At 47.9% G+C, this 18,999-nt stretch overlaps 1 protein-coding gene across 2 annotated transcripts in view; it reads right to left on the bottom strand.

Moving 5' to 3' along the window:
• Positions 1 to 18,999, bottom strand: part of SS18L2 (SS18 like 2) — a 75,726-nt gene that overhangs the window by 20,577 nt on the left and 36,150 nt on the right. For both annotated transcript variants that reach the window (XM_078669508.1, XM_078669510.1), the window contains exon 3: positions 1,177 to 1,253. In XM_078669508.1, the coding sequence (XP_078525634.1) occupies positions 1,177 to 1,253 (77 nt within the window). The remainder of the gene's footprint in view (positions 1 to 1,176; positions 1,254 to 18,999) is intronic.

Below are 18,999 nucleotides of genomic sequence, written 5' to 3'. Positions count from 1 at the left end.
ATAAGAATGGGGCATAACACAGGAACAATCTACTGAGTACCTATGAACATAAATTCTGACTTTTAGAGCCAAAAATGTGTGCATTGCAATCCTAACGGAACCCCCCCTTCTTTGTCCACGATGCCATTTCTGAAAACGGAAAATCCTTCCATGAACTGAACGAATGATCTTCCTTTTGGACAAAGCTGCAACCTTCAAATAGATTCATACCTTCAGTCTCCAGACTGCGAAAATGACTGCTGGAAATTATTCGTAAGCTTTGTTTGCTAGAACAGGTTGACTTCTTGTAGTGCTTTATATTTTTAGTGACAACCTCGACCTTGTCACTCTACAGCTTTTCTACAAAATTGGTTATCTATAGACAATTGGAGGGGGAGGCGCACTTAGCAAACATGGCCACTAATCAACTGTAAAAAAAGAAAACAAAAAGACTCGAAGTAGTAACATATTTAGATTCAGCACCTTAGAGAAATGTCAACCAATTAATAGCTTTCACTCTCAAGACATTGTTTTTTTTAATCCTAATCGAATAAAGCCGGTTGTGAGACTAAGGATGGGATGCAGAGGTGCTCCGCAGAATGACTCCTGTGCAGCAATCACAGCCTTGAGGTCACCATTTTTTCTGACTTTGTGAAGCAGTAATAAGCACAAGTTAGTTCAAAGCACACAAGAATAAGCACACAAAAAATCAGTTTCTTACTAAATATTCATCCAGACGAGCCAGTTGCATTTTAACAAAAAGTAAGACTAGGAACAGAATTTATTTACAATGAAGCTTTTAAAACTTTGGTAGGTTGAATGTGAATACCCCCAACAACACGTGCGGACTGTATAAGTTTGTGGGCACGAACTAAAGCCTCACAGAAGTAACATCTGAACATCTTCACTGAATAAAGATGATAAACATTGATTAACAGTTTACTTCGGACACTCTCAGCCAGTTGTAACATTAACGTGTGAACTACACCAAAGCCATAAATGCTTCCTCAAAAATAAGTTGAGCATATATTCGGCTCCAGGGGATACTTTAAATTTCCTCCCTACACATCTTGACTTTTGGGTGCAAGTTACCTATTTCAGAATGTAAAGAACCACGAAAAAAAGCTCAGTAGATGATAGATAAAACTTTAGATAGGTAGCAGAAGAAAAGCATGGAATTCTAAAGCAGTTACTTACTGAGCGCACTGGACCGCTCTTCCCTTATTTTGATATTCAACAATGCACCGTATCAGCTGATCATTTTCTTCGAGCAACTGAAAAAAGTAATTAAGCGTGTTAACATTGCAATTTGCTAAGTTCCTACATGTATGTGATAAATCCGATTTTTTTTCAAGCTGCACCATACAGAATTACACAGAATCACTGCGATCTGCAACAGAAGACTATTCATTGATAGAACATAATGGTTGGATGTTTTGCAATAATGCAACCTCAAAAACGTATCACAAGTTGGCTAAGACAAATGTTCTGCTTTACTTTCCCCATAAAGATCCCCGATGTACCATTACCTTCTATTTTTTAAACTGCTTGAGGAAAGAAGGAAAAAAACTATTTTTTTAGCAACAAGCAAATAATACAGTTAATTAGTTATGCTGGATTCTTTGTCATGAAACATACCTTTTTCATTTGTTCATTTTCTCTAAAGTCAGTGGGCTATTTCCGAATGCCACATTCAAGATATATAGGAAATATAAGAAAGTTTAAGGTTTTAGGGCCTGATTGCCCCAAAAATTCTTATTCTTGTAGGCATACAAGTGGCTCGAACCTGGAGTAGGTTTTTCATATTTTTGGTGTTCCTAAATAATTCCATAAGCACAATTTGGAAGCTACGCTACGGCTGCGCATTCCAGGAGTAGTCACATGTGATATAGTCTGGTAGATTGAAGTGGAGTTATGTAGATTGGAGTGAAGTGGTTTGGACTGGGGTACATTGGAGTAGGGTAAATTGGGGTGGGGTAGACTGGAGCTGAATGGGGTAGATTTGAGTGGGGTAGATTGGGGTGGAAAGATTGGAGTGGGGTAAATTGTAGTGGAGTAGACTGGATCTGAGTGGGGTAATCTGGGGTGAGTGAAGTGGGGAAGATAGGGGTAGAGCGGAATAGATTGAAGTTGGATAGATTGGAGTGGGGTGGGGTAGATTAGAGTGGAGAGGAGTTGGAAAGATTGTAGTGGAATTTGGAGTGGAGTGGGGTAAATTGGAAGGAAGTGGAGTAAATTGGACTGGGTGGATTGGAGTGGAATAGACTGGAGTGGAGTGAGGTAGATTAGAGGGGTGCACATTGGAGTAGTGTGGATTTATATAGTGTGGTTTAGACTGGAGCAGAGTGGGTAGACTGAAGCAAAGTGGGGTAGATTTGAGTGGAGTGAGGTAGACTGAGGGAGAGGGAGTGGGATAGATTGGATTGTAGTGGAATGGACTGGGGTAGAGTGTAGTGAGGAAGATTGTGGTAGATTGAAGTAGAGTAGTCTGGAGTGGAGTAGACTGTAGAAAAGTGGTGTGGGCCAGAGTGGAGTGGAGTAGAATAAGGAAAAAGGCATTTTTAGAAAGTTACCTTTTCCCTGCCCGAAGACCCTGGAGGCTGATGTGCATTAGCCTCCAGCTACAACCCTGACTGCTATATCCCTGAAAGAGGTGTGAAAACTGCTCCCAGCACAAAGACAAAGCCTGGAAGTGGGAAGGTGTCCCATTCCTCTGGCAGGATGACCATTTTGGCAGTGCCCAGGAACTTAATACATTTCAGAGGGGCCTCCACTGTCACAGGTTGATGTCTGATGACACCAATACAAGCCACTTCCTTCACTTCCCCAGTCACGCAGGCACCAATCTCACTGAGAAGGGAGCAGTCTATTCACCTATCTGAGTGGGGAGGTAGCTGCTCCCACAACAGTTTTGTAGTGACCACATGGCGCATTTCCCTGGCCAACCCTCTGGAGTGGGCACATAGGTCCTGCACAAGGGGAGAAGGGTGTCACCATTTTGGATTTAGGCAGTGAGGGGCAATGAGGGATTATCTGCAGTAGGGCACACAGAATATGCTGCAAAGGTGAATAGGGTAAAAGCTGGGGACTTTCACCCCATTGGTTATGGGGTGCAAGGAGTCACTCCCACCCACAAGCTGGTGCCAGGTATAAATGTGGCATTCCCGGTACCATCCTTAGGAAAGTACTGGATCTGAGGAAGTTCAGGAGAGGACTGAACCTGCTGTCTGAGAGAACCCATGATGAACTGGACTTTCTACCTCTTTTACCCAGGCCAATGAAAGGGACTCCAAGGGGCATAAGGCTGACAGGCTGTTCAACTATAGGGAAACAACCAGCTACAAGAGGCATTTTCTGAAGACTGCCACCTGCCCACTTCTAACTGTACCCTACTGGTATCTTCTGCTGGAGTGAGTCCAGGCCCCCATGTGCTGTTCCTGAGGTGCTGGAACCGTGGCTGTGCCTGGTTGGACTTCTCCTACCTCTGTGACTTAGAAACGTACTGGCTCCAAAGACCTCCGAAGTACCAGGGCAAACCTGCCAGGGTGTGTTGCAGCAGAGCTGAAGATTTATTTTTTCCTTGCTCAGAGATGTTTCGCAATAGCAAATCCTCTGCAGCGAGACCTCACTGAGACGTGGAGCCCTCTTTCGCTACAGTCTTGCCATGTTGCAGGAATCCAAGCTCGAAAATTTGAATGAGTGCAAGCAAAGAAATCTTGACTAGGAGAAGGTGCCAAAAGTATTTGGCTTGCAAGGGACCTTCATTGGGTGCGAAATTCGAATTAGACACTGAGCTTTCCCAGCAACTGCTTCACTCTGTCCACGTCCAATGGCTCCAACCTCGCCGAGCCCTCCTAAGCTACAGACAGCTGCCTTGCCCCACTGAAGTTTTTTGACTTTCATTTTCAGACAAAGTACAAAGGTAAATCCTCTGCCTTGTCGAACTGCGTCCTTTTATCCAACCTGTGCTTTCTTGCGATCGGCCTCAATTCACACCTAGGTCCCAGTTTATATTGACCATTTGACTGTGGTTGGAGCATAACGTTTTTTTACCATCATTTTTATTAAAAACTTTAAAAAGTCCTATCTGTGTTTCCCTTTACTGGGTTGCCATCGTTTTGGTGTCATTTTATGTAGTAAAATATACAATTTTATTCCATTTCAGTTTAAAATTTTTATTGTGTTGTGACTTTGCTGTTTTGGCACTGCAGATATGATCTACACATTGCTTCGAAGTGAAGTTTGTCTGTTCTGTGCCATAGCTACCAGGGGGGTGAGCGCAGGTTAATTTAGTGACTTTAGTAGTTCACCCTGACAAGGGCTGTGTACTTTATTTAAGGTGAGTAGTCACCCCCTTATTTAATAACCCAATTTCTTATAATGTTTATGTCCTTGACCGAAGTAAATTTCCAACCACATCCGTTGTGAGAACATGCTTGCCAAAAGCTTCTTAATAAGCACAAACTTGCATTTATGGTGAGAAGAATCACTTATTTAGGCAGACATCTCCCCCCCCCCCCAGCAACACCCATAACTGTAAACTGATTGGCTCATACATAAACATCACGCCAAACTTGTGTAATATTACAAGTAAAACAGAGTGGCTTGCCCACTGTTGCCAATACTGACTGTTTGGGCAGCCTGAGGCCGCCCAAACAGTTAGTATGAACAAGTGGGCAAGCCACTCCCCCTGCCCTCGAGCAACACCGTCCACTCTCCCTGTTCTCTCTGTATGCTGCAGCATACTGAGAGAAAATGACCCGGGTGGGGCAACGGCCTCACCAATCACAGCGTAGAGGTGGAGGGGAGGGAGGCTGCCTGCAGCCTTCCTGATGACGAGCACTGCAGAATTCAAAACTCAGGACGGCGGGCGGAGCCGGGCCAGCGGCCAAGATGGTCGCACGAGAGCCCGGCCCCGCCGGCTCTCCTCTCCCGCCGTCTGTTTTCCCGTCTGCCCCGCACAACGTTGCAGCTTTCGTGTGTCGGAGGGGGTGCCGAGTGGATGTGTTCGCCTTCGGGCGCTTTCCGTGCCTCGGATGCGGAGTTACGGCTATTTTTGTGCCCGGCCTGTGAGCGACTTTCAGCCGGGCCCTGGCGTGGCTGCGCCGCCGCCGGCGAGATCCACATCGCCGGATACAGAGCTATAGGAGGACCCGCCCCACGATTGAACAGGTCAGCCCGCCCCCACAGTCTTGGCTTCAACGCTGACCCTGCACCGGGAGGACAGATCATACGCTGCTTGTCCCGCTGGTGTGGTGTTCCCCCCCCCCCCCCCTCTCTCCTAAATGGACTTTCTCGACCCCCACTTGTTGCCGGCTGTTTGGATGGCGTACTGCCTAGCCTGCAACGGACTGCCTTCTCCGCATCTTTATTGCATGGGGCTGGCTTCGGCGCGGCACCACCAATGCGCCCTTTCGGATCGTGGGGGATCGTTCAATGTTCATTCACATCAGTGGGGTGCTGACATTCATGGGTAGAGCGTTGGACTGCAGACTTCCTCTTTCCCCCTTTATTGGACTTGGGGCGGGCGGCCATGACACTTGCTCTGATGGCGTTGGGATTTGGGGTCCCCCCGACGAGTGGTGATTTGACCGGTTGAGCCCACAAGACGTGTTGGACGTACACGCGGTGAAGGCTGCGGAGTGGCATGGACGTTCCCCGCGCGCTGGCAGGGAAGAGCTGGACTTGGATTACTGTTGGGGGCGCCGGCCGCCACCAGAACGGAGAGATACTTAGTCGCAGGTATTTTGAACACGAGACTTTGCCCGTGCGGCCATTGCTCGGACCTTTATTGCATATGTTTGGTGTTGGGACCCTGCTCCATTTTTCTTGGCGACGTGGGAGTAGGTTTGCGCTAGTATCACCTCAGATGTGCCCTTCATTGACTGCCTATTTGCCACCTGCTCGTAAGCCTACGTTGGATGTTCGGAGAGTCTACTGTTCTCATTGGGCACGTTATCCCTTTATTTGTTTATCCTGATGTCGAACTTTGCAAACCCGAAATGGCCGTCCTGGTGTTCCTATCTACGTTGCTTGGAATGAAGGCGCAAAATGGCGGCGGCGCCCCTGACGTTGCTTCTTCTTGTCACATTGCAGGACATTCGGTTCCTTTAGAGTTGGCATGTCCGCTTGTTGTGCTGCTTCACTTGTGTTTTCCCGCGTGTACCTTTGTGCCCTGTTTCTATTCGGGCCGGCACACGGTATCTACAACATTGACACTTGGCTCCCTTTCCCCTGGCATTGAGAGTTTTTTGCGTATTGCCTGATAAGCTTGCGAGGGTGGGCTACCTAATTGATTTTGTCCCTGCGTATGGAGTTTTTGTAGTTCAATGTTTGTTACAGTAATATTGCAGGGGTGCGGGACTCGGGGGGGGGGGGGGAGGGTCGGGTGCCTTGTCGGAGGGCCCCCCCTAGCTTCTTTTCCCCTTCTGTGGGTTTTCGATTATTTTTTTCCCCTTTTCCTTTTCTTTCGTGTTGGATATTGTCTTTCCCTTTCCTCTTGCCTCTTTCTTCCTATATTTCGGGTTTAGACTCTGGGCGACAGGCACGCTGCTAGGGGGGTGGGCCGTGGCCATATGCAGTGGTGCAGGGTGGGGGGGTGGGGGTGGGGTGTTGTTTTTGATTCCTTTTAGTTCCATGGCCTTTTTTCATGTTGTTCTCTTGGTCTTTTTTTCCCTTTTTTCCCTCCCTTTTCCTTTTTGGGGGTCGGATTCTAGGCACGTCTTTGTGTGTTTTTCGAGTTCCATACGGGGGTTCCTGCTCTACTGCTTAATTGAATGGCGGGCGGGCTTGTCTGGGCGGGGTCTGACCTGTTTGTTGATTATCCTGATGGTATGTTTATTATGTATGCCCTGCCTATGATGGTCTTGCCGTAAATATCCTGTAACTAGTGTAACCCTAGTGTTGACAATGTTTAATGATGTGGTATCCGATCCTGTTTTTCCTCCTTTTTAAAAAGACAAAACGAAACCTTTTTGATCCTGCGACCCTGTTCCTTTCGGCTCTCCTGAGTTGCGCATCGATATTACGAGGTGTACCATGGCTTTGATCCCGATTTACATTGTTTGACTGTGCCACCTCTGTACCTTTGCTTCACTGTGTTGTCGGTCGGATTTTGACTGTAACTGTAAATTCTCAATAAAGGTTTTAAAAAAAAAAAAAAACTCAGGACGGCGGGAGTCGGGAGTCTCGAGTCTCGAGATTTAAGTGGGACGGTAAGTTTACTTTTATTTTATTTATTTTTTTCCCTTAAACTCCTCCCGCCTTCCTCCATCCCCTCCGCAGCGCAACGACCCCATTTCCACCCCCACCGGCCGTGACTGGTTTTATAGACCCAAGTGTAGCAAGTTGTTCTCCTAACCATGAAAAACTGCCCACCCCTGTGTGTATGATTGCGTTCTATTAATGTGTACAAAACCTACCCTGCCATAATTACAGTGTTTGCTGAACTACACAATGGTCCCGCAGCTTATGGTGTCTGCCGCACAAGACTATCGCAAACTCATCTCAACGCCTAGCTTCATCGGGTAAACAAATCCCAACTTGTAATATTGCGCATACATGTGGGACAGAGAAAGGTTCTACACCAGTACCACTCAAATGTTCAAACAGGCCCAGTCGAGCGAACTCCACAATAATTGCCGAACTCACAGCTACTCTTTGGGAATTAATAAAAAAAAGAAAAATAGGTGCGATGCCGATCTTGTATCGTTCCCCACATAAACAGCCTATGAATTTCCTGCTCTCACAACCGGTGCCAATAAAAATGACATCCTATGAAAACCTCTCATAAATTCAAGGCCCCCAAACCTCAAAGTAAATGAAATGAACTAAAAACATACAAGTGTCCTACAAGTCTTTAACCGCCAGTAGTGTACACCTCAAAGTACTACGTAAGGTTTCTTTTTGTTTTGTTTAAAATAACACCCACCTCGTTTTTCCAAAAGCATGGGTCGACACTGGCTGCTTATTTCCCGCTTTAGTTACATCCTGCCTCTGTCAGGGCGAGGAGACTCTTCCTGTAACTGCAAGATGTGCAGCATTTCCCAATAGGTAAATTGTGATACATCCACTGTCAACTGCAAAGTGTGGCCCCACGAACCCTCTATGGGTCACTGGAGCTCACTCGCTATGTCAAAGTCGCAAACAAAGTGTACGCCTCACCACTTTTTTTTGTGTAAATTTTTTTAAAACTCTTTTTATTATAAACAAACAAAAGAAATCATACAAAAAGAAAAAACAACTCTCAGGTGAACGCAGACAGTTGAAATGCTTGGGTCAAAATGGCCCGTTACAGAATCAAATAAACAACAGTTGTTAAGAGGGTCATGGAGAATCTCGTGCTGCTTGTTCCAAATCTGGCGTGGGTGGTTCACAGATCCCCCCACGATGGCCATTCTACCTGCCCCATATCTTCTCCCACTTACATGGGAAACCCCTAGCCACATACACCGCTTTCTCTCTAAACATACACCAATCAAGGTCTTCTGACCATTTATTGATTAGGGGCGGTTGGTTGGCACCCCAGAGCTGAGCAATGTTGCGTTTGGCTACCCTACATGCCAATGTCACCCATTGTTTCTGATACACATCTCCGGGCCTCTGGCTGTATCTCCACCCCCACGGCCTCTCCCAGCTCATCGTGAGCCTTCCTCCAGTATTCCTGTATCGCTTCACAGTGGCAGAGGATATGCATCAGGGTGGCAATTTCTCCGCAGCCTCTCCTACAAACACCGCTCTCGGCTCGCCCCATTCGTACCAGATGAGGCCCGGATATGTAGGATCTATGTAATACCTTCAACTGCACCAATCGGAGCCGCATCTGGATAGCGACCACCTTTGGGGATGATACCGCCTCCACCCAATCTTCGTCATCAAGTTCTAGCCCATCTGCACACCACTGAGCTCTAATACGCACCAAGGGGTCTTCTGAGTTATTGACCAGTTTCCTATATATCAACGAGATGGTCTTCTCGGGGATATGCCCATCTAACACAAGGTCCTCGAGAGGCGATGCCTCCGGAAGCTCCGAACCCTTGGGGACATGGGTGTCAAGGGCGTGTTTCACCTGTAGATACCGGAAGTATTTGTTGTGATGCAAACTATACTGCTTGGCAAGGAACTCGAACATGTGCACTGAACCGGTACCCCACACATCCTTAACCTGGGTGATTCCAATAAGGTCCCATCTGTCGAACCCCTTAGTCTTCCACAGACTGCCAAGCTTCTCAGAATTCAGTAGAGGGGTGGCCAGTGTCAATTTGCCTTCCCACCCAAGACACTTGTTGGCAGCGTGCCATACCTGTGTCGCGTGCGCGGTCGGGCCCATCAACTAAAACCTCCCAGGTCTGGAGTACAGAGCTCTATCTATCATCCCACCCGGGGCTTGACCTCGATCCATAGCGAACCGTGGATATCCGGGGAGTCCATAAACAATATGGTTAACCGCCACCAACTGCGAGGCCCAGTAATACTTCCGCAAGTCAGGGAGCCCGATTCCTCCATCATACCACGGGAGAGTCAATTTGTTGAAGGCAATACGGGCCCCCATCCCACAGGAGCCGTCTCTGAAGAGCTTCTATCTCCCTGAAGTACGCGGCCGGCACCGGGTCCATCGAATTTTGCAATGCGTATAAAAACCGGGGCAAGGCCATCATCTTAAAGAGAGTGGCTCTGCCGAGCAGGGAGAGCGGAAGGGCCTTCCAGCGCTCTACATCTTCCCTACACCTGATCAGTGGAGTAGCCAAGTTATGTCTATACCTCAGTTGTGGATCAAGTGTAATAAATATACCAAGATATTTGAAGCCGGACGTTTCAATGCGTATAGGACACAAACTCAGAGTCACCGGCGGGTCATCCACCAAGACAAAAAGCACGGACTTTGCCCAGTTAATGGCCAGTTCGGAGTACCTGCCGAAAATCACAAGCACATCGAGAAAATTGCTGAAGGAATCTCTGGGGTTGGTGAGGTATAGCAACAGGTCGTCTGCGTACAACGAGATCGTGTCTTCCCAGTCAGGTGCCCATCGCAAGCCACGTATCGATCTGTCCCATCTCACCCAAGCTGCCAAAAGATCCATTGCAAGTGTGAATAACAATGGGGACAGCGGGCATCCCTGTCTGGTGCCCCTCCCAAGAGTAAAGTCACCAGATATGCAGTTGTTGACGACCCCCCTAGCAAGGGGTTTTGCGTATAACAGGCGCACCCAACCGATAAACTCACTCCCAAAGCCCAACTTTGCCAGTACTGCAAACAAACATTGCCACTCCACCCTATCAAAGGCCATTGAGGCATCTAGGGACACCAGCACCGTCGGCTCATGAATCTTTGGGGAGCCTCCGAGGATTCCACAATCTACACAAATTTAGCGCTGTGTTTCGGCGAGGCATAAACCCGGATTGATCCGGATGTATCAGGGTCGAGATCACCTTAACCAATCTAGTAGCCAGGAGTTTTGTCAGTACTTTTGGTTCTGCATTGAGGAGAGATATAGGCCTATAGGAGGAGCATTGCATCTTTGGTTTGCCGGTTTTGTGTATAAACACTATGTTGGCCACTCGTTGAGCATAGGGTAGCTCTCCCTCTCCCTGCTCTCCATGAACATTGCGCATGTGTGTGGGGCGAGTTTGCTAGCATTTAACTTGTATAGTTCTATAGGTATCCAGTTAGGGCCAGTCGCATTATCAGACTTTACCTGCCTAATCGCCTGGGCCACCTCATCATCGGACAAGGCGGAATCAAGATAACTCCTGTCCTCGTCCGACAGATGTGGCATAATGATATCTCTAATCATCTTGGTATTCTCCACTTCAGTAAAATCGCTACCGGCTGTGTAAACCTTCCGGTAGTAATCAGAAAACTCATTGGCCACGGACTGAGAGTCCGTGATCTTGCGTGACTCTGGTCCCTTTAATTCAGGCACCAACCTAGACGCTCGCTCTCCATGTTCAAGCCACGCAATCAATTTGCCAGCTTTATCGCCGTGCTCATAAATACGGTTCTGGACGGCATTGTGATAGGCCACTGCGCTGTTCCGAACAAGGCTTTTATATTCTTCCTCCCGGAGTCTCAGCAGATGGAGCTCCGTCGGCGTGCACGATCTGGCCACCTTCTCTTCCAGAAGTATAAGCTCTGCCTCCTTTTGCGCTACTTCTGCATGCCTCCTCTTCTTTTTGCCTGATACTAAGGATAGCACTTCGCCTCTTGCAACTGTTTTATATGCCTCCTAGAGGGACCGGGCGGAGTCCACCGACCCCATATTCTCCATAAAGTAACGGTCAGACATCCTGAGAACCTCCCCCTTGATAACTGGGTCTTTCAACTGCCAGGCACTTATGGGAGCAATTCTTCCCACTGTCGGCAGATCGAGAGTGAGGCAGAGCCACAGCGGTGAGTGGTCTGAAATGCCCCTACCTAGATACTTCACTTCCTGAATCATGGACGCCATCGCCGCGGGAAGCAGCATGTAATCCAGCCTAGAAAGGCTGCCATGTGCAGCCAAAACATGAGTAAAATGTGTCAGTGTCGGATTACGTACTCGCCAGCTATCTACCAGCCCCAGTGTATCCAGGAACTCCGGGAGCCATCTCTGCGTCTGCCTGAGCGCTCGACGTGGGCGGCGGTCTGTTTCACCATCTAATACTGCGTTAAAATCACCACCCAAGACAAGGTCGCCAAAGGGCAGTGTGAGGAAGATAGTGCTCAATTCGCAAAAGGTCTCGGTCTGGAGGCCCGGCGGCACGTAAATAGATAGGAAAGTAACCGTGCGGCCTCGAACTTGCCCCGAAGCACCTGCATATCTGCCCCTCTGGTCAATCCACGTGGCCTGCACAGACAGAGGGAAGGAATTTTTAACCAGGATCCCAACTCCCCTGGATCCAGTAGTGAATCCAGCGTGTACCACCAATTTACACCCTCCCTTGTGGAGGGCCATGCACCTGTTTCCGACTAAGTGTGTCTCCTGCAATAATACCACATCTGGGGTATGTCGCCTGATGAGCTGGCTGACCATCCTTCTCTTGATTTTATCACCCAAGCCATTCACGTTCCAACTCAGCACTCTCATCCCAGATCCTCGAATATTATGTGCGGCTGAACCCATGCAGAAAACGTTTCACTACACTTTTGTCACCGGAGATGAAAAAGAAATAACAAACTAAATCACAATCACACCACAACAAACACAACACTCCTCGCACACCACCCCCCACCCTGCACCCCTGCTCACAGCATTTGCCAATCCCCAACTCGCAGAGTGCCTGTCGCCCCATACTCTAACTAACCAACTATCTAAAAGTAGATCTGAGGAGGAGTGTTGCGCTCCCCTTCCCCATCCCGTCCCCAGGATAGCAACACCGGTATTAAGTCATTATCTAGGAAAGCGTACGCGTAAAATGTCTCATATATACCCCCCCCCGCAGGACCCCACCCCACAGACCATAGCATTACACATCATTCCTGTTCTTGTGGGCCCTTTTCATCGCCGTCATTCCGTGACTGAGGTTCCTCCCGAGATGGGAGACTGTCAACCCAGTCTGAGGCAATTTCTGGATTGTCAAAGAACCAGACCTTTCCTTGGGCCTCAACCCGCAGCTTGGCAGGGAACATCATAGCATATTTGTATCCTTTGTCTCTAAACCGTTGCTTGACTCCAAGGAAACTCTAAGGAAACTTTGCCGCTGTTTCTGAACCATCTGGGTGAAGTCTGAAAAGAAATGGAGGGTGGAGTTTTCATACTTCAGAGGGCCCCCTGATCTAGAGGCTTGCAGGATAGAGTCTCTGAAGTTAAGGATCCTTGTGATCATTGGCCGAGGGGGGGCTCCGGGACGCGGTCAGCCTCCTGGAATTCTATGCGCCCGTTCAATCGTGAAAAAGGTTCCCAGACCCTTAGGTTTCAAATGATTGAGTATAATATCCTCCACAAACAGGTCTGGGGCCTGACCTTCGGCCTTCTCTGGGACACCGGTAATGCGCACGTTATTCCTCCGGGCCCTCCCTTCGTACTCTTCCAGCTTGCGGCCCGCCATTTCACTAGAGGCTTTAAGGTCACGAACCTCCTGCTGCAACTGCGCTACATCGTCCGTCAGACTCGCCGTCTTGATGTCCAGTTTTGGTGAGGTCGGCCCGGATCAGATTGACCTCTATGGTCACTGTGTCTAGCTTGTGGTCGCGCGACTCCATCTTCTGTCCGAGGGAAGTTTTAACCCCATCTATGGCGGTCATCACGTCTTGTAGCGTGGGCTCAGATGCGGGACAGGAGGCCTCTGCACCCCCGTTCTGTGCGCGTCCGGACCCCGTGGGGGAGCCCCTAGGTATATCGATCCAACTTGTTGTTTGTACATACCGGGACCCCCTGGTGGTCTTGGACTGTTGTTTCTCCGCCTCAGGTTTAGTTGCCATCTTGATTTTGGGCACAGGCCCGGCCCCTCGGACTCTCAAACTCTTGGCGGCAGCAAAGAAAGGGCGACGCAGGCAGCACTCTCAGCCTCCGTCCAGGCAATAAGGTGACATTCGCCACCGACAATTCGGCCATAGGACTGAAGGACCAACTAGCCCGGTGTCGCCATTCTCACCGCCTACCGGCGCCTCCACACCTTTCTCGAGCTATTGTTAACTCTCAGGGCAGTTCGCCGCATCTGCCTCTTGATTCGCTGTCAGTGTCGATTCACAGGCATGGGGCCCCACGGAGAAAAATATCTGGGCCCAGCCGCTCCGCCCGTCGTGCCGATGAGCCACGCAGTGTCCGTCGACAGGGCCTTGCCGCCCAGGGGCCACACCCCGCAGCAGCGCCGTCCACCAGGAGTTCCCGGGGCCCACTCCTGCCCACCAGTTTAGGGGTCCATGCAGCAGTCACCTGTCCGGCCCGCCGATCCACCTCCGCGTGCGCCAATCTCAAGGCGCCGCCGTTGAATGTAAGCGGCAGTAGCGACGCAGGCAGGATTCTCCCCCAAGTCGACCAGGTGTCCGCCACGCAGGAGGGGCGAGAGCGACCGGCGTCTGACGCGGATCCGGACCGGCAACTTCCGGTATGCGGCACCGCTGTTGTTCAACTACGGCCGGGGTCGGAACCAACTCGAGCCCCCGGCTCCTTCACGTCGTAGGCCCCAGACTAGCCGACAATATATCTCGGCATCCCAGCGGCGGTTTTGGCAGCGGCACTTTCCCTCCGCTACAGATTCCGGTACTCCGGTAACAGGATTATCTACAGGATATCTCCGGAGGCGGCGGGGGTCTCGGGAGCCCTGAGCTCACACAGCCATCTTGGACTCGCGCTAAGCTCCTCCTCCGCCTCACCACTTTTAAAACTCACCAGCCGCCACTGGTTGCCATAAGGTTATATGAACAGCTACTGAGTTTAATTTTAGCACACTCCAGATCTTCGCCAATATGCTGCTATTTACATATGTAGTTCTCAGGAACACAGAAACAAACCGGCTGCTCTGTTTTTCCAGAATCAGGGATAAAGGTTATTCGGGCCTAAGGCATTGAAATCTGGGACTGCTCCCTAGAATCGGGGACAAATGTGAAGCTTACCCAAAAATATGACTGAGACTTGGATGAAGCATTCTGAAGGAACCATGATAGGGAATTTTGAATGCAGAATGGTTGTGGAAACGACAAACATAACAAACTGGTGATTTGTGAAACAATGATTTATGGCTGTAGGTACTAGATAACCAGTTGGGTGTTTCTCAATAATAAAGACGCTTGCTGCCTTACACAGGATTTCTTGATTGCTTGTATTATTTATAGCTTTTGGAATCAAATTCCCAATAGTGACCAGAGCTCTGCGTGACCAGACACCCAAGTTCAAATAACCACCACCTATCCTTGTAGATCAACACAGTTTTCGGACATAATCAAAAAAGAAATGCAAATGTAAACCGAAAAAAACCAAGCAATGGCAAACCCAATAGATCTCACCTTTCAATTATGTTACTCGACCTTTTGGCCAACCCAGTTATACATCGGCTAAAAGAACAAGCACTGGCAAAGCCAATAGGTTAGTCGATAAAAGAGATATCGGCTTTGCCAATGTGTTAGCGATGCAGTACAACAGCTTGGCTGCTGTTCCAGGACTACACAGCTAAAAGTTAGTAGCGCAGAGGAGAGTGGAGTGGCGTTGAGTGTCGTGGAGTGACATTGAGTGGAGGAATGTAGAGTGCGGTAGGGTGGAGTGTTGTAGAATGTGGTATGCATGGTGTGGTAGTGCACTGCAGACAACACAACTGAAATGACCATCACATTTGCACAGACATACTGTCTTACTAACAAAACTATGCAGTGCACCAAGGATAATGTATGGAATTGGCATCGCCTAGTGTATTGATTTGTTCTGATCATATTAAAATATTTGTTTCCAGCAGACTTCCGAATTACAAACAAAATGTGCTTCACTTGTGCTTTCCTAACTCTGATATATTCTAAAATGTCTGCACTGTTAATGTTCAGACATTTAAATTTTGTCTGCTAGGGAAAACAAATCCTTTCCTTTCACACCCCAGATTGTCAGATAAATCCTCTTACTTTGTAGTCAAAGGAAGAAAAGTAAACATCATGCTTCCTCTGAAGACAGCCTGACATTGACCCTGGTCTTTGAATACACAGCTAATGTGACCAGAGAAGAACAAAATGTAAAGGCCTGTTTACAGAGAGCAAGCACTCGTGGAAAAATACAGTAAACAAGCTATGCAAAGGTGAGTTACAAACCACAAAGCCAATGATAAGCAATGGGCGGAATGCAAACTTAGGTCAGATTTCAGAATGTCCCCAAAAAAGCTGTGCTGTCTGGTAGGCTTCAACCCAGCAATGTCAAAATCTCAAAACACATGGTCTAGGAGGACAGCCCGCCTAAACACTAGAAAAAAACCAAGCATTGGCATAGCCAATAGGTCTCGCTTTTGGGACCTTATAAGTATTTAGTTAGGCAGCGCAATATCCTTGGTGCAACAAAATCAACCGCTGCATGGCTAAACACTTATAAGGTCCCAAAGGCGAGACCTATTGGCTATGCCGATGCTCGTTGAAATGGGAATAAGTGGTGTTTTCTAAGTGTTACTCTGGCAGATTCCTAGGACTTCAGAATCCTGAAGCTATGCTCTGCGTTGCCTGTAAGCTCTCTGGTGTTTAAGAAGGATATATATATATGTATCACGTTTGTGTTTGCATATGCACATAAACAGATACAATTCCTTGTCCGCTGTCGATGGGTGTTAAAGAATACTGAGGTATGTAATAATTTAAATTGAGGGCGGACTGTAATCCTAGAACAGGAAAAGTGATTGGAGTGAGCCTTGTGACTTGCAGCTTGTGTTGTTGGTTGGGCTCGAGATTCACTACTTTACTTTTAGAAAGACATTTGTTAGTGAGGAAAATAATCAAGAGAAATCGGATTTTGTTATGACCTATGTAAGTGACCCTCTAGAGGATGATGCTGTGCTGCACAGTGGCAAAACTGGCACTTCTGCACTGTCAATTCTCTTCTAGGTTCACTAGGTGTTCATAATTCCTCCATCAAGTGTTGAGTCCGGAAGTGTTGGGGTACAAAACTTTTTCTACTCTTGGTCGGTATCAACACAGGCAGCGGGTCAAGTTCGCCCTATATAAAACTACTGAAAAAGTGATGGGGACAGAAGCCTTGCAGTGAATGATGTATAGTGTGGGAGTCGTTCCTGTAGCTTCCTTTGTCTCTGAAAACTTTTTGCAATTGTGCCAGGATTCTGAAAGTGGTGTGGAGGGGTAACCTATGTTTGTGGAGGAAGGTAATCCTGGAACTTGAACAATTATTTAAAAAAGAAAAGTTGAAACCTTCCTAAAGGTAAAAACACTAAAGGGAAATGGCTAAAGTTAAACACGGAAACTCCCTAAATTAATGAGCTGCTGCCTCCCCAAAAAAACGACAAAGACCGTGCATTGATAGTTTTAATTTGTACTTTTGAGAAGGAAAGCTAACCTTGAAACGGGAGTGAGGGCTGTACATTTTGCAACAAAGCTTCAAGGCGCCTAGATGGCATGACTGACCCTAAAATGAAGAGTTGGGAACCATCCGTGCATTTCGGTAGGTTGAGTAATCACTTGGCAACTGCACACATAGATTACTGGCACTCGCTGGCTGCCTGAACACCCAGGGGATGGGGGTGGAGAATCCATTGGCATGGCAGCCAGGGAGGTGGAAGGGGGCATGACTCAAGGGAAAGCAAACAGGGTGGCTGCCATGTTTTGCAACAAACAGTACGAAAGCCAAGACGCTGTATGCGACCGAAGCCTGTTCTAAGAAGCGCATGTAAGTCCTGAAACAAATCACTCGAGCAGCTGCTATTTAAGATTTTTAATGTCCTATTCATGCTTAGCACTCGCTTTTAGTCTAGAGACTCACCTACATACCTGATGCGGCCTGTCCCTTTCTAGGCCGCTGTGCACGGACCATACGTCGTTGGGATCTGAAGTGTTTGCTAAATGCCTTGCTGTTAATCAAGGCGCTTGCAGCTGTTAGAAGCCCCGTTTGTTACAAAAGAGACGCTGATCTTGTCCGTCTGATTTAACCGATGGACCTGAACCTGTGCTGTGAACAGTTGCTGGAGCACGAGAAGGTGATCTCGGAGATGAAGGCTGAGCAGAACACCACAAGGGTGAGTCACATGGAGATCACTGAGCTGGCTGATGAGGCACGCGCCGCACTGTTTGGAGATTACAGGCCTGCGCGCCAGGGGAGGTCGCCTGCCTGGGAGGCCGTACTGCTGGGAGATCAAGGGGTTGTTGTGAGAAGGTAAGAGGTGCGACAAGGAAAGGGTTAGTGTTACAATTGTGAAAACAAAAAAAAAGCACGTTTGACGAGGAGAGGAGGAGGCAGCGGGGGGGGGGGGGAGAGGAGGGGGCCTGCGCCGTTACCCTTGCGGGAGCGAGCAGAGGGAACCATCTTTTTGAAAGTTAATTACAAACAGATGGTTTCAAAGCTCGCTCCCGCAAGGGAATCGCCAAACGTGCACACGTTGCCATTGAAAGCAATGAAAAGCGTGCACGTTTTTGGAAGAAAAGGTGAATCAATTCCTAAAGGTCTCCTCCTACGCAGTGAATGCGCGCTGCATAGGCGAGACCTAATGATCCACACGTTCACGCTGAAGGGACGCTGTCCTATACCTCCTGCTCTCTCTATATTTTCTTATTGTAACTTATTGAATATATAATTAAATGAGGCACAGCTGCCTGCAACCAGACCTAAACAAGTTCTCTCACTGAAATTGCCATATGTTTAAAGCCTCAGAAGACACACTTGTGAGTCTGATTTTCTGAGAAAATTCAGACTAGATTAGCACGAAATTCTCTTTTAGAGGACGCAGGGTTTACAGTGTCCAAACCAGGAGGTGAACGTGTGGCTGAAAGTGCATAATCTTTACCAGCATTAAAAGCTAACCAACGCGGACAGTGCTTTCGGAACATTAAATGAAAATATAATTCTCAACATAAGCTATTTTGCAGAAACCCCATATTTTAAATGTCTGGGCGTATAAGGGCTGCCACAGGAAACTGGCCTTGTTAGCATTATACGAGTGTTCTTGTACAATTATTTTTCGAGTGACGGAGACGTTTTACAATCTGGATGAAATAAATGGATTTGCCCTGCTGTGTGCCACTAGCACAAAGTTCTTGTAATACCTCCAAGAAGGAACACTGCTTCAGTTTTCAAGGCCCATGCACGAGTTGCTCATCAAGTCCAGGTTCCTTCTTCCTATTCTAGAACTTGTGGTCCTGTTTATCTCATTATAAAAGTAAGACTACTAGGACCAAAATGCAATGGAAACTACAAGGCATGATAAGCTATTCATGTATGGAGCTCGTAAACTTAAGAGCTCTGCGTGCGCACTATAAAATTTCTTTGGAGACCTGTTCCGAAGTCCGATTATTCTGCCTCGTGTTAAAAGAATGTGTGGTGTATGCAGGCATAAACATGAGCTTAAAGGCTGCGAAGTTATAAAGGGCAAAGTGATTTAGCAACACTTTTACCAACATTAAGTCTGGGCTAT

Source organism: Lissotriton helveticus, chromosome 12, assembly GCF_964261635.1.
Source record: "Lissotriton helveticus chromosome 12, aLisHel1.1, whole genome shotgun sequence".
Taxonomy (NCBI): domain Eukaryota; kingdom Metazoa; phylum Chordata; class Amphibia; order Caudata; family Salamandridae; genus Lissotriton; species Lissotriton helveticus.
Note: the sequence above shows the minus strand (reverse complement) of the source record. Positions and strands in the feature narration are given on the sequence as shown.